Genomic DNA, 16,724 nt, shown 5'->3' with positions numbered 1-16,724 from the left:
TTAGGCTTTTGCATTTAAAAGTGAAGCCCCAGAAGTATCTTTTAAGTGCTTGCATTATCTCCTTTTCCATTTTAAGAGTACCTGCAAGGGTTGGTTTTTTGGTTTTTTTTTTTTTGACCTTACCATCTAGAATAAGGCTTTTGATTGGACTAGAAAGTAATGTGTTTTGGAGCAGAGTTTTGTCAGGTTAATTTGATAATAAACAGTAAGCCTTAATCTGCTTTCAGAGTTGTACGTCTATTAAAAAAGGAGTGGGACATAAAACAAAGGGAGTTAGAAGAAAAATCATGATGTTTTTTTCTTTGAGGGAATTGCTATAACTAATGTTGGGCTTGTTTAATCTGATGACAACTGTGTGTAGCTGTTGCTCATATAGCCACTCTGTAGATCACTACCAGCCTTGAATCAAAATGCACTAGATAAAGCTTTAAAAAGGATCTGTATTAAAAAAGAAAAAAATCATACTGTAAACAAAGGTGATGGCTTACATGAGTTTATTAAATTAAAAGATTTTTAAATTATTTCTATAAAATAGAATACTTACTTTGCCAGGTAACTTCAGTGTCTGGGCAGGAGTAGGAGTTTGGCATCTACCTGACATGTGGGTGAATGTTATGGTGTCTGGCTTCACGTCTGTTGCATCTATTATAATCGGTTTCTATTTGTAGTGAATGAGTTCCTAATTTATACATGTTAATATCGGCAAAGCCTGTTACAATTAGAGTTTGAATTGAATTGACAGAGGGCACTTTATTTACTTCAGAGTTCAGTAAACTACATAGCAGGTGCTGAAGAAGGGAAATATTGTTTTGCTTTTTCGTCTAAATTAGGACAACTGTCTGGACTACTGGCAATTTGAAGTAAAATGTAACGGTCTTTTTTTTTTTTTTTTTTTTTTTTTTCAGTTTAGTAGAAGGTAAGGAGGCATTGCAGTTGTGCTCCTATTTGGACTGCTCAGAATGATGGCAATATTGCTACCCACAGGGAATCAAGGACATTGCATTATATAGACAGGGCTATAAACGGCCAATCTACTTTTGTATCAAGGCCTCTTCGCTATAATCAGCTTACACTCCATTTGCTTAGTATACCAGGCAAACCTGCTGTGACAGTTTGTGTAGTGTCTTATTCACACTGTCCTTTTAAAAGTTGAAGGACTGCTTAGCCACATGCCCACCTGCTGCGCTAGTGCTGCTGTACATGTAACGGTTTTCCAACAGCTACTTTCTTCTCTGATTTTCTGAACAACAGGTGATCCCTGTGTATTTGAGCCAGAATTATGGGATTGTTTGACAAGCTAGCGGGATGGCTTGGGCTGAAGAAAAAGGAGGTTCACGTTTTGTGCCTTGGCTTGGACAATAGTGGCAAAACAACAATCATAAATAAACTTAAACCTTCAAATGTAAGTAGCCTACTTTTAGTTCATTGTTGATGTTTTTACTGCAGAGTTGATGTTTGTTTAAACTTTTTTGCATACTGTTATACTAAATGTGACCATGGAAAAGATGTGAAGAGCTTTTTGATTTAGTACAGTGGAACAAATATATTTTAAGAGTTTCCAACTAACTAAAACTAAATGTAAGCATCCACGTGCATATTATGAAAACGTTTCCCAAAAAACTACTGTTAATGTTACACGGTTTTTCTAAGATAACCCAATAAGGAAGGGTTTATGATGGCTGAAATCAGGATCTGAAACAGTTTTCTTAAGTCACTGAAATAATTGCTACAGGATTGCAGTTACAAGTGATGTGTTGAACATTTGGGATTAGTACAGTTGTATAGCAACATATACTTGTCTACCTTTATCATGTTTATTTTAATCTCTTGCTAAGAAATAATAAGTATATAATAAATAATGAAATAGGAAATAATGTGAAGATGCACACTTAATGGTGACTTCAGCATTTTTAAAGCAAAATAGCTTTCAAAATAAGTAGCATTTATACTTGCAGTTCATTCATCCAATGAAAAGTGTTTCAGGCCAGTAAGAGTGCATAGTATTCTGAGCAAAATTTAAAGTAGGATTACATTGTTTCTAGGTATGTTTATGGAACAGAAATAGATGAATTTTGGTAGGCATGTTCAAAGCCAGAAGCTTGTGCATCTTCGTTATATGCATCTGGGAAAATGTGGTTTCTGCTGTTTACATCAGGACACAGCTTTTGTTTTTTAATTTCCATTGAACTTTTCCTGAAGAGTACCACTGGACATTATTTTAAAAAAAGTAACATGGTAAAGAGTCTGCTACTCTTCCATTCCTGCCGATTATTCTTCCACTGAAAGTTAAATAGATTTATAAACAAAGACTATAAACTGCTTACTATCTGCTGCCAGTTGTTTGGGGGAAATGCTACAATTTGTACCAGGCAAACTATATATGTATGTAATTTTTGAGACCTTTATTGTAGCAGCCTTTTTATGTCATGCCTTAAGCAGTAAAGGATTCCTAACTAGAGTTGAACTCAGACTTCAAGATTTATCACAATAATAGATATTAGAGAAGGTCCCAAGGGAATTATGCAAGTAGAATAAATAGAATTTGTTTGCTTTACTGTAAATCGAGTAATGAGAACTTACTTCTGAATGTTTTCATTTAATGTGATGCTTTAGGAGGGTAGCTTTGCATACAACTTGCGTAAGTCCTATCCTTGCAAGACATGACAAATTCTCTAATGTGCAACAAATGTCATTATATCAGACTTGATGAAATTGGTTATTTTTAGTTATTTTAGGACAGATGATTTTGAGCTCTGGATCAACCCGGTCCCTTTAAGAAGAACTGCTACTTTGGCCTAGGAGCAATATATTAGATGTCTGGCAAATACAAGTGTTTCTCCATCTGTTTGCAGTTGTTTCTTCTGGGCCTGATAAATACATTTAAAATAAATGTTACAGAAATAACACCTCTTCTACTCTGCACAAATTCTCCCTTAGTGACAGGAACTGTTGACTAAACTGTTTATGATGGTGGAATGCCATTTTCGTAATCAAGCTGCAGGTGAACAAGCTTAGCTTGCTGTAGCTGTATGCGAGGAGTCAACTGCTTCTAGATAGTTTTTAATAAGGGGCTCTCGAAAGTCTGTAAAAGGATTGCATGTCACTTTCTCAGACACCTCTGTAATCTAAGGATTGTGACCTTTCTCCCTGCTCCATATCGATGCTTCTTAAAGGCGCTAGTCTGTGGTACCCACTTAGCTGATAGGTTCCTTGGCTAGCTCAGCAGTAACCTGGTTATCAGATAGATGTATTAATAATGCTTTATGTTTTGGCCATTCCTCTGGTAAATGGTGGTTTCTTCCAGTGGCCTAGTAGTTTGAATAGAACTATGGTTAGGCCATTGTGTAATGTCTGCTGTATAATTCCCAGTGTCAAATAGAGTCTTCCAGCCTGTGGACAGAAGCTGGGATTATGGCCAATCTAATATCTTGATAGAATTATGCCCTCCTTTACCTAAGAGGCTTGGGGTATTGTGCAGACTTGTTTGGGTTGACATTGTGATTTCCAGAGTGCACAAATATTGTGAACTTTGACCTCAGTCATAATCTTCAAGCTGTTATCTTCCATGTTAACCTATCTCCTATTTATTTCATAGGTAATGTCCACACATACGTATACACGCAGACTAATGTAAAGGGTAGAATCGCACTCTTGAGGCTAAAATGTATTCAGTGCTCTTGTCCAATAGTGTTGACTGGATTTCCTAGAAAATACAAAACCTTGATTTTGAGTTACTACTCAAACTACAGTTACTGTACTTTTCTGGGAACTTTTTTAATATAAAGTATCTGGATTTGTAGAAAGTTTTTTGTATTGCACACTTTTGGGAAAAATAGATCTGTAATGTATTCATGTTTCAAATATATTTCAATATTTATGTTTTCTAACTTGACTGTAAAATTTGTACTTTTTTTCCTTTAAAGGCTCAAACTCAGGACATTGTTCCAACAATAGGATTCAGTATAGAGAAATTCAAGACATCGAGGTAGTAGTTTCTTTCATTTTCTCCATTTAGCAGTAGTAATTAATACACAATAATTGGACTTAATTACCTCTTGCAGTAGGATGTAACTGAGTATAACGTGTGGTGGTATAATGACATGGCATGCAATCCGCTGAAATGTTGTAGTACCCAGGAGTCCTAATCATGATCCAGGACTGCCAGCGTTAGACTATATTGTATGTTTCGTGCTGCTATAAAACTATGTATGTGGGGAAAAAAAAAGTTTTTTGCAATAGTGTGTATAAGCATCTGATTTCTGTCTGTTAAGAATTTCAGAATAGGGCACTGTTACAGACTTGAGGAGAGACAGTTGCTTAGATGATAACCTACATTCCGTTAAGCACTCTCACTGGAGGGACTCTGAAGAGATTGCAGTCTAATCTGATTAAATGAAAAATGGTGGCTACAGTGTTAGCAATGTAGAGGTGGCTGGGCAAAGGACAGGAAATGGAGGAAGAAATCATTAGTTGAATGAAGGCTAAGATTTAGAAAAGGAATGTTGTGAGACAAAGATACTTCAAGGAGGTAACATCAGATATTATTTGATTATTCTGTAGCCTTCACAGTGTATTTTTAATGTGTGCAGTTAGTCTTCAAACCAAGCAGCATGCCCCACTGGATGAGAGATCTGCAAGAAAATTGTTTATTCCTTGAGCTGATGTATAGGACTGGTAGGTTTCATATGTTTATAGGAGGCTCAACAGCTGTATTTTGTCTCAGTAAAGCACATAAAACAGGTTTGGCTGTGTGAGAATGTAAATCAATTTATATTACTTTCCTTTATTCTGATCCTGTAGTAGGAGAGATGACCTGCAAATACACCATGTAGAATGATTAAAAAACAAACAAACTCACAACCCACCTCCACCCCAAAACCTCATTAATGTAATATTACAATCAAAACATTGTTTGGGGGTTGCTAATAACTTTATACATGGCAGAGCAGCTAGTCTAGAATCAGATGATGTCTGGATATAGAGTGGAAAGATGTTTGGAGAGCTTCCTTTTCTAAACCTCCTCATTTTGGTATGGTCTCCACTCAGGGAGCTATTTGGGACTATCCAAAACACGAAAGCCTAATAGTGAAGTGGATATTACCTCTGTAGACATTTCAAGAGTGGATCAGAATTTTTTGTAATGTTCTTTAAGTTGACTTGCTGTATTTAGCGTTTGGGTGAAATCTCAGAATTGCAAAGACTACCCCTTGTAGCTTGGTCACCTAAGGCAACCTGTTATTACCAGAATGTGAATTTTTTTCAGAAGGTGGATTTTTTTTTTTTTTTTTTTTTTTAAAAAGCCTTTTATTTTGCATACAGAAGCCTTTGGATGTTATTGGTGCCTGTCTAGGGACAGAATTTAAGACAGGCTGTGGATTTTAAGTCATAGCTCATCAGAATTTCATTTACTCAACATTATAAACAATATTCAATACTAATGTGATAAAAAGAGAGACTGAATGGGAGCTTATTTTGCATTTGATGTAACTTTATAATTGGCTTAGTGCATTTATTCAGAGAATAAACAAACACGTTTTCCATTGTAAAATATTTCTATAAAAAGACTGCAAAACTGGGTAGGATAGTTTGAAGGCAGATAGAGTAACCAGAGTTCCTTTGGGAATCTTCCTCAGTTGATTAGCATTCAAGTTAATCTGGCTTTTTGCTGTCAGGGTAGCAAAGAAAATACTTTGGGTTTGGGTTTTGTTCTTTGTTTCTGTGCCTGATACATTTCTTTTCTTTACAGTTTGTCTTTCACCGTGTTTGATATGTCAGGTCAAGGGAGATACAGAAACCTCTGGGAACATTACTACAAGTAAGCCTATCATTTATTTTAAAGCGTTGCTGTTCATATTAGCTTTTGTGTACATTATTTAAACAGAAGTATGATAATATCTAGTGGTTAGAAATGATTCAGAGAAGACTTGCACCTGGTGTTTGACAGAAGGTCATTGTGGATAAATACAACTTTTCTTTCTGTTCTAAAAAATGAAAATTTTTTATATGCTGTTAATCAGCATGCTTTTGGGGACATCTTATTGACTCAAAGATTGGGGGAATGTACTAGAAATGGGCTTTAAATGTTGAAACCTGAAAACCAATCCTGTAAGAAAGCACCAAGATGAGTTAGGTTTCCTATTTTTCTGTTCTTCTGTAGGTAAGTGACTTAAGACCCAAAAGATATTGGCTGATGGCTGAGATTTTTAGAGGTGAGGGGAATTAACCTCAGAGAATAAGGCACATGTAACTACAAACTCGACCAAGTATTCATAGATGTTATTTATTAAGCAGGATACTCATTGTACTTTATAACACTGTGGTATTGCCTTATTGGTAATAGACACCATTTTCTGTTTTTCTAGCTTCTAATGAAACTTGAATCTTCATTTATGTTGTCTCATTGTTATTCTGTAATACCTGATGCTGATCTAAATAAAGTGAACAGTAGTAAACCACACAGAAATAGCTTGGAGAAATAGAACAGAGAAATTCTGAAGATTATAATATTAAATATTAATATTTTATGTGGTAGAGCTTGAAGTATTTTTTAATTGAGGATTAACGCTTCATCTCCTTTCTGTGCAAAATATGTGTTAGCAATTTGAAAACTTGTTGTGCGGGTAGATCTTCATTGTTCAAGAGTGTTAGATGTATGAATCCCAAAACTTTTGGATTTCAATAACTGATGCCCTTAGGCTACTCTCAAAATGCTAACCGAGTGCTTCATAAGCAAATAATTTTTCTGACTGCTGGATTTAATGCAGTAACTTATCCCTTGTGTGGCATAAACAGGTTTTTTCATCTTAATGGTAAGGGAGTTTTAGGTGATGCTGACAGTGAAATGTGCACTTGTATCCACCTCTGTTCCTGATCCAGTGCAGTAGTCACATATTTAAGATTAACTTTGAAGAATAATCATGTGCTGTTCAGTTTATAAAGTTAAGCAAGATTTCATTTTGCAAGAATTGCAAAATAGCAATCAAATCTGATCAAGTGTCTAAATGTAGTTGCTTTGGAGTACTTGAAGCTTGCCCTTTTCTTCTATTTGGCTTGAAACTATCTTCTAAGCAATCTTCAAAGTATACTTGTCTTAAATATATGTAAACTCTTGCTGTGTCCCTATTACTGTTACTTGTTTGTGAAGTTATTTTTTGGTAGTAAATACATGCTAGGACTCTGATTCCTCTAGAAAAATACTGTATGCTCATAAAAATTACTTAGGCATTTTCAGCTAATATGCAAAAGCTTTATTTGCTGTTAAAGTTCTTCTGTACTCCAGAAAAGAACGGACCTTCTCATACAATCTTAGGCTGGTCAAGTTATTTCTGGTTTTCAGTAGGTCTAGGACTGTTTCTTATCAAAATACAAAGGTAGATGGTGCTGGGGGGTGAAGAACGTATTCGTAATGGTGTCTCAGAGAAATGTAAAATGAAGGAGAATTTAATATTAGATTAAAAATGTAAATTACAAATACTTTTTGGGGGTGTTTATACCTGTTCATCTGAATTGGTCAGACTTTATTTTGCTTTCAAATAAGTTTCAATAAATGGAACATCAAGTCATAAAATACCAGTAATGTCCTGCCATAATGAGTTGAATAGTTGTATATATGTTCTCACTGTGGTCATATTGCCAGCAAAATGTCTTAATGGTTTGAAATAGTTGCAAGTTTTTACCCATTATTCAAAACCAAAGAAAGATCCTGTTTATGCAGACTTTTGTAAAAGTTAAATTAGTCTGCATATGGCTAGTTGTTACAGAGCTGTGGATGCAGTTTTTTCTAAAAAGGTAATTGACCTTTCTCTAAATAAACTTGTTTTAGTGTAGGAAAGAAAGAATTTCTACAGAAACCTGCCTTGATATTTTCTTTGTCTGACCACACTGTCAGAATAGCAGTTGGTTACATTTTCAGAGTTTATTTTTCAGCCTCAGTAGTGAAATCAAGCTTTTCTCAAGGGTCTGTGTAGACTGAACCTTGTATGAGTCACGCAGCTAACAACCTCACGTCTCAAAAAAATATGCAGGTTACCAAAAGATGGAATTTCAGAAAGAAGACTGGATTCAAATGTTAATGGTAAATAACCAAAACAAAAATTAGAGAGAAAAAAAACACAAAACCCAGATTTGTTTGCTCTTTTGGTGTTTCTTCTGAAGCCTTTTCTTAATCACAGTTTAAGAGAACCTATAATTTGCCTCTTTGCTCTTTTTGTGTTACGCAGAGAAGGCCAAGCCATTATTTTTGTCATTGATAGCAGTGACAAATTAAGAATGGTTGTGGCCAAAGAAGAACTTGACACCCTTCTGAATCATCCAGGTGAGGAGGTTTTTTTCCCCTTCTGTCTCCATATTTGTAATGTTGTCCTAAGAAAAGCCCTTATCTGACACATTCTGCATTCTGAGTACTTTGCAAATATTTTAGCCATTCATGAATACTAGAACAATAATTGTCTTCAATAAGTTTAGGGTTTTTTTAATACCTATTCACATTTACAAACTGATCATACTTCAGTTGGCTACACTGAGTTGGATTCATCTCTTATTAATCAACATAGATCAAAAGTTGCATTGTTTTTGGGGAAAAATAGACTTTGACCCTTTGAAAGCTGGAGAGCTTGTCTGTGGTGATGAACACATACAAAAAAGTATCTCTCCATCTGGATTTTTCCATGAACACAGCTAATTCCTTTAATGTAACTTTTAATTTCTTTTTTTCATCTTCCTTATCTTTTATTATTATTGTTACTACTACTACTACTACTACTACTATTATTATTATTATGCTTTAGCCAGAAATAAGGAGGGAGAATTATACCAGTCAGTTTCAATTGCCTATAAAAGGATACATAGGATGGCAGAGGATATGAGAGGATTCATGATCGGGGGGTTGGGTTTAGGGTTTTTGGTTGGTTGGTTTGTTTTTTTTATGTGAGGGTACATTTTTTTTAATTAAGTTCTGGGGTCAGTCAATTCTTCCCTTCTTCACCCTTCTGTATAGCCAACATTACTGGAATGTTTTTGTAAGTAATATGTAATTTTGACTTTCAGCACTTCAGGTAGTTGCTCTCACTAACCAGATTATAAAACTACATGCAGGAAATTTAAAAGTTAAATAATCCTATAATTTCTTATTTATTAACCTGGTAGAGCCTTAACTTGTTGGGTTACCATGCTGAAAGTAAGAAAGAAGCTGATTTGCATTTGTAACCATGAAACATAGTATGCGATAGGGGCAATTATGTTACTATGATGTTGTTTTCCATGAAAACTGCATATAATACATTAGTTCATCAACAAAGATGCTGTAGCTGAGTGTGTGTGAGCTGACAAGGCCCTCTTAATTTCATGTTCAAGGGTATGGGCCACTTCAAATGCAGACACTGAAAGACAGTCTTGCAAAGCTGAAAGGGGAGGATGAGGTGAACCAAAGGCTGCAGGCGGATTACATAGAGGCCAGGGAACTTTGTACCAAAGCGGGTATTAACCACAGTGGTAAAAGGTGATTCTGTTGGTAAAATGGAAACCACATAGGAGCAAGGGCTGGGAGGTAAAGACTGCTGTAGTAAGTTATTGGTTTTTTAGAAGGCAAAAGAGTGAAAATGTTAAGACTGAGGAGATGCAAGCTCAGGTGGGGCTTTTCATTTAGGCATTAATAGGTTACTAATGCTGATCTAGCAGGTCAGTGCTGCTCAGTTGTTGATGTGTTTGTATCTTCTAGTTCTGAACGACCATGGCTATGGCTTCCCAGTGCATTCCTTAGAGCCAGGAAAGGGCAGTTTTGTATTTCTGCCTTGGAGCAGCTCAGCTCGAATGCAGCAACAGTGTTCCTGTTTTATCATTTCAAATTTTGATAGGTCACACCTAAGAGAACCAAAGAGAATAGAAAGTTCTCCTAGTAGTAATGTTTGATAAAAGTAGCTGTGAATTGAATCAATATCTAACTGTTTTACTATATCAATATTTTTATTTGTATTACTGTTCTGCATTCCTTCCTGCATACCCTGCTTTTTCCCCACCTATGCTTCTGCCTCTGTGAACCTCCTGGAGTGGTTTAAATATACATGTTTACTTAAGGTTTAAATGGATGCAGGGTAACAACCTTGAATCAATTCCTGTCTCTGAAAATCTTAGCAATCCTTCAGTAAAACAGTTCCCTCTCTTTTTGCCAGCCTTTGCCTGAGGTTGTCAGGTGAAAGGGAATGTGTACCATGAAGCATTAATGGGGTTAGAAGATGTACTAGCTGAGACTGGTGAATCAGAACTATAAATTATTTTTACTTACATAAGTGAACAATGCACTCCACAAATAACGGCTTGTTTAATGATCACTGTTATTGTTTTGGTTGTTTTGGGGTTGTTTTTTTTTTTTTAATCAAACTTCATTCTTCAGTATTTTGCAAGATGGTAGTCTGTAGATTACTTCTTTTAGATATTGACTCTTGGGTCACTTGACCTCCAACACATGCTTCTAAAATAAACTGAAATTCCTGTAAATTTGAAATTCTTTGTATAAAATTACACATCACACGTATCTAGTGTCTGGGATTTTTTTTAATGTGTTAACTCATAACTACTTGCAACTAGAAGATGTTAGCTTTCCATTAATAACTGTAAAAAGCGTGTGTGGCGGGGGGAATACTGCATAGTAGGAAACAATGTCATAAGGCAGGAAATAATGTAAATTTCTGTGACCACCACTTTATTTAGCAAACATCTTTAAGTGTACATTTATGAGTCTGTGTGGGCAGGTTGTGCCCCTTTTTAATTGCTTTAAAAAAACCACTGAAAATTCCTTGGTTAACTTGGCTATTTGCATATGTGATGGCAACTAATTTCTGTGGTTTTAATTTATCCATAACCTGCAACCTGTGAGTACCAGGGTTCATTTAATTATACTATAGATTAATATATCAATCAAGAGACATAAAAGCTGTTCAACTAATGGAATTAAAACAGAGATTAATGTGCTTGTATTTTGAGTCCTTTGATTTGTGTTAGAGGATATCAGATGAAAAAATAGCTCCAATAGGGTAAATAGTGAAAATGATTAGCGTTTTGGTCAGCACTTGTGATCTCTGAGTATGAGTAGATAGTGTTACCTCCACTGGAAAGGTTCAGTAGGGGGGCTGAAAAGAACATTATTAGGAGGGTTCAAACCACTTCAGCATTGCCAGTTTGGGGGTTTTTGTTGTTTCCCCACACCCACAGGGGCAGCTGGCTTATGTTTGATGCTTTTAAATAAATCCTTAGCTTGTTTCCTGTGTGAAATAACCTTTTCTTTTTACTATTTTAAAAAGAGCCTATATAGCAGTTTCCATCATAGGGGGCCTTTAAGCTCTTTTCCCATGAAGAGCCGATTGATAGTCTGAAATCTAGATTTTCTCTAATCCTGTCATTCTTCCTTTGTGTAAATAATGTGAAAAATTCTTACAGTTAGTCTTGGTGCTGGTAATTTTTTGGCAGTTTTACATCTGTCAGGTTGAAGAGAGTATACTTTGCTTCCTTCCAGTGACTCTCTAGTCTTTTGTGGTAATCAGCGAGATTCATGCTTTTGAACGTGTAAGTATGCCAGCAATTGCCAGTGTACTTGATTTGGTCTGTAGTTCTCACTGCTAGCTGAGAAGAGCTTCTGGAAAAGAAATCCTTCTTCAAGTGAAGGCAGGATAAGGGATGTCCAGACATGTCCATTTTTTTCCTATTTTATGAAGTCACGGGTGGTCTCAGATGCTAAAGGATAATTCAGACTACCCTTGCAACTATGGTTGTGAGGTTATGAATGAACACAAATCTCCGTCCATTTTACACATCCAGTCCTCACTAAGCAGAGATGTGTTGTATTTGTAGGTAGTTGTTTGATCTCCTGTTCCTCAGCTTCACCAGCAGTTTATACCTACAGCTTTAAATATATGTATAAGGTAGGGGGAGAGGGGGTGGAAGATCCCAAAGCCTGCCAGAAAGTTTGTGAGCGTTCTTGAAGCATGCATCAGAGGCCATGTGACCCAACAGTATGCATCTTGGTAGGACACAACCTTCAGAGAATTGCAGTTACAGGTGAGCAAAATATCTTCCTGTATTGTTTGTACCTTATTACATGTAGAGATTAGTAAGTGTTGCATAATGTTATGATAGTTCTATTTCTGCTCACGCCTAGATATTAAGCACCGTCGGCTGCCTATTCTCTTCTTTGCTAACAAGATGGACCTCAGGGACGCCATATCATCTGTCAAAGTATCTCAGTTACTGTCATTAGAAAACATCAAAGACAAGCCCTGGCATATCTGGTAAATTTCCCTTTTTCTACCTTTTTATTGGTATTACTTTGTACATTTGTATTTTACCTCTATCATGCCACTCAGTATTATATAATATAAATTAAATCAACCAGATAAAATGCTGTGCTGCCGCATTTGGAAACAGCAGTAATATTACAATACTTGCTATGAAACTTGTTTTAAATGCGCAATGCGTTCATGTAGACTATGTCTTGAAAATTCTCACAATAGAACTGTTACCCAAATAATGAAATGGAGGACTTCTAGTGAAATCAGAAAGCAGTCATCTTATCAGAAGAATAGCTGCTATTATTTTTTGCTGGGAAATTGAGTAGAATTGTTATCAGAGTGCTGCTACCAGTTTGTCTTGCAGGTTTCAGAATATCAATAATAAGACCTCTAGAGTTGTTTTTTTCCACTCTGCAGATGCTTTAGTAAACTACTGTTGAAAGGCCATTTAGTAAACTGTTCTCATGTGAATTCAGAGGGACACACTACTCTCTGTACCATGTAATGTTTGAGGGGATTTTTAGTTATAGGAGCTAGTGACTTTTCTTTCTGAAGGATGTAAGCTTTCATATAAATAGAAGGATTTTGTGCCAGTGTTCACAAGGAAACAGACTCTCCTTGTATCAGAAGTTTTATAGAAGTTAGATTTTTGTCTTAATAAAGTCCTCAGATACTATAAATAAAAGTGAAATCAGCAGCTAAATGCTGCTGAAAACTACAATTTTCATTTTAGCCCTATAATATTAACCTTGATTACCTGGGTGTTGTTTTGGAGTCACTGCTTTTTGTCTCAGAAATTACACTGATGAATTCCCAGGCTCCTTGAAAGGTAATTTTATAGCTAAGCCCAGCAACATTCTAGATTCACTGCTGTTCCAGTTTTCATAAGCTGAAGAATTGAGGGGCCTTTAAACAGTTACACCCCTGTGATTCAAAAGGTAGATTTACACTGTTCTCAGTGTAGCTTAATATTTTATATATATTAACAGACACTCCTAGGGTTGCTGTTACAATGAAGCGTGTATGCACTATACTTTCTTCCTCCAGTACTCCAACATTCTCGCTGTGTATAGGAACTGCGTGGGAGGATGGTTGGACTCGATGATCTTAAAGGCCTTTTCCAACCTAAATGATTCTATGATTCATTGCTGCTGTTGTAGGTAGTAAACCTCTTCTATCGCATAGTCTGAGGAAGGAGTTATCTAAGTGGAGGTGCCACAGAACAATGTGGCTGCCTTGTGTGGGAGCTCTTCTAGAACCCCTCATATTCTAGGAACAATTCCTCTGCCTTGAAACTGAAATTAAAATAGATCACATCTTGAAATGGTGTTTCCATATTGGGAAGGTACTCTAGAATATATCATTTGACAAGCAGCCTTCTCCGTGTGAAGAAAACTTAAGTAAACTGTACTTGATGCTACTTTGCAACTCTGTAAATTACAACTATAGTGATAACTCCACTAAAACTGGTATTTTTACAACGCTTTTGTAACTTGATTTGTTTCTTTCAGTGCTAGTGATGCTCTTAAAGGAGAAGGATTACAAGAAGGGGTGGATTGGCTCCAAGGTATGTCATATGTAATTCTCTTGCTCTGTTTTCATTCTGTTAAACTTTTTCATTTTGTAAGGTTTTTTCTTTATTATTTCCTTTGTTTTCTTTCTGTCCACTTCTGCTGTCAGATCAAATTACACAGTGAGTACTGATGCTCTATCTCATATTTGCCTCTCATCTACCTCTTTAACATACACAAAAGATCACATCAGTTTCTGTGACAAAAGAGTGTACAATGAAATATTAATGCAGACTCTTGCAAACAGTGTAACACTTCCCTGTAAACAATAATAATACCAGCTCCTGCACTTCACTTTATTGTGGTAGTTCAGTTTGTTCTTTAATTTATTCTTACGTCCTGTCCCAGTTTTCCGTAACTTAATGTTACCTATCAGGAAATGGTGAATAAGCAGGCTAGAAAAATAAGCAAAGTACACGGACAAATATACTAGTTTGGATTATTCAACTCCAGTTCTTTAATCTAGAGCCAAAATAAGAACGGCTTACATTATAACGAGGATAGCATATGCAGACACTCATAACTACATAGAAAATACCAGATCGAGCTTAGGTGATGGATTACGTACACATTTTTAATTACAAACTTGGTAGGCATGCTGTATGTCCTTCTGTTGTATGTTGGTAACGATCTGATCTCTCTTGTCCTCCCGTGTACTGCTAAATGTATAGAATAGTGAAGTCTGGTATTGTTTTGGTAGGTTCATTCTAATTTTAGCTCTCTAGTTTACATTCCTTACATTGTGAGTGTATGAGGTAGCAAGACAGTGTCTCTGTACTGGCGTGTTCTGTGCTCTGGCAGCCGCTAGATGTCAGCGACGGTCCAGACTCAGTGCCGCTAAACTCGTGTCCCTTCAAAATGCAGCTAAATAATATCCAGCATTGTCCCTGATTTAACCTATCTCCATTTCTCTACCAGACTGTCCTTTCTACTTAGAATCCTTACGGCTAATTAGAAAGAGATGGTTTATTTGACTGTGTTATTACAGAATACAAAAACATTTGGTCGTGTTTTCAGAGGAGGGGATACCCGTCAAAATAGTCTTTACAAAGAGATTTACTGCCTTACAGAAGACCAGTGATGCATCCTCCATCGTCTAAGAGAGTTCTGTGGTGGGGAACCAGCATCTTGCTACTGCGTTTCCTTCACTGCTCTGTCCTGTTATCATAGAGGCAGATTCCAGATCATGTCCTTTTCCCTAATTTCAGGCATAGTTCTGATTTTGTAATATTTTCCTGTGATTTTCAGGGTCTCTGCTTGTCTTTGAGGAACCTTCTAAGTTTCAGTCCAAATTTTGAATTTATGGTTTTGTATGTAGCTTCAAGCTACTTAAAAGGATCTCAAATGCTTGTCTAAATATTTTCTGACAAAATATTTAAGTTGTATATGTAGATTTTTAAGCAGAGTAAGCAGGTGCTTCTGCTGTCACTCACTTACATAGCTCTTCATAGCTATTCACTTCTCATGGATTGTTAAACTCCTTAATTTTCTGAGCTGAAATTCTTCATGGATGGGCTTTATCTAAAAGAATTTCATTTAACTCCCCGGCTCAGCGTCCCCAAGAACTTAAGAAGTGTTGGGTCTAAACTGTATTGTTGCCTAAGCACATGCAGTTTGGCAGTTTTACTTTTAATGGATGAAGACTTTGATATTTCAAGAACAAATTTACTATGATTCTCCTCCTCATTCCTAAAGCACTAGATGGAAATACCTGGAGCTACTCTTAAGTTATAGTTATCCCTAAATTACAGCATGTGGATTCCGTAAAATTCAGTGGAGGAGATGACACCTGGTTAATGAATGCACAGTTGTCCTTGTCAACAGCCATGCTTTCCTTAGTTACCTTTTGCAGACCCCTTACAGGTAGTTCACAGATTTGGGGCGGCAGGGGCAGAAGTTTTTGCCTTTTTTTCCCCTAGTGAAGGCTGAGTTTGCATATTTCCCTATTTTGTAACGGGGTTAGTATTGCAACAACACATCATCAGCAGGGTAAACCTAACCTGTTTCACAACAGTCTAAACCCAGCTCACGTTCCCTATTATTTGGTGAAATTGTGCTGATTTCCACATTTTGTACTGGGGATGCAGTACATTTATGCTAACTAAGGAAATGTTTGAAGTGAATTGAGAAGTGGCAATCAGGCACCAGTATGGAGAAGTGTGGCTACTGAGAGCAAAGAAGTTTTCATGTGAGTTATTCAAAAACAAACTTTAAATCCTTTGCTGTTGAGGAGTTTGTTCATGTTCAGTTATGCAGAAGCTCAAATGTGTACAAGGAATTGAAATGCATACTTTATAAAGTAAACTTCCAGGCTTTATTCTCATCAAAGTTACCTTATAAGCCCAAAAGAGTTAAAAGTTGAATCATGTGGAAGAGTCTTCCTGTTTAATTAGCAACATTTGGGGAAAACAACTTGGCTGTGGAGGAATTTCAGAAGTGGATGAGAGAGCAAGTTGAAAACAACTCTGCATTGTCCCCTGTTCTTGTAACTACACCAAAGTATCTATTGGTGTAGGTCTGTAACCTGGACCATACTGGGTTATGTTTTCAAAAAGCAAAATGCAGCAAGAATTCATCTTGTGTTAAGACTAGCTGTTTCTTTTTATTAACAGATCAGATCCAAGCAATGAAGACATGAGAGACAAATAAAAGATGTATGGCGTTCTTTTACAAACTTTGTCAGTAGGTGTACAAGTTCCCTGGAAAGGAAGAATGATTTAAAGAAAATGAACAGTTCAGCTAAAATGTACTGTGTTGACTTGTTTCCTTTTAGTATCTCTTCCGGGAAAACTGAATGTAGGCAACATAGCACCTCAGGTACGCACACTGATGAATTAAAATGAGTCTTGTGACTGGAGAGCATATTTTTAAAAAA

General features: G+C 36.3%; 1 protein-coding gene across 2 annotated transcripts; it reads left to right on the top strand.

Moving 5' to 3' along the window:
* Window positions 1-1,279: 1,279 nt before the first annotated feature.
* On the top strand, window positions 1,280-16,498 carry ARL6 (ARF like GTPase 6; the record flags this gene model as incomplete). 2 transcript variants are annotated; one of them, XM_082304929.1, is made up of 8 exons in its annotated part: window positions 1,280-1,402; window positions 3,924-3,985; window positions 5,747-5,815; window positions 8,220-8,314; window positions 12,149-12,278; window positions 13,790-13,845; window positions 13,959-13,971; window positions 16,462-16,498. In XM_082304929.1, the coding sequence occupies 8 exons, from the start codon at window positions 1,280-1,282 to the stop codon at window positions 16,496-16,498; spliced, it is 585 nt and encodes a 194-aa protein (XP_082161055.1). The 2 variants fall into 2 exon arrangements, with proteins under 2 accessions (XP_082161055.1, XP_082161056.1); XM_082304930.1 differs by lacking the exon at window positions 13,959-13,971 and having other exon boundaries at window positions 16,462-16,487.
* Between the last annotated feature and the right edge of the window lie 226 nt (window positions 16,499-16,724).

Source organism: Platalea leucorodia (genome assembly GCF_965183815.1).
Source record: "Platalea leucorodia genome assembly, chromosome: 2".
In the NCBI taxonomy this organism is placed as follows: domain Eukaryota; kingdom Metazoa; phylum Chordata; class Aves; order Pelecaniformes; family Threskiornithidae; genus Platalea; species Platalea leucorodia.
Note: the sequence above shows the minus strand (reverse complement) of the source record. Positions and strands in the feature narration are given on the sequence as shown.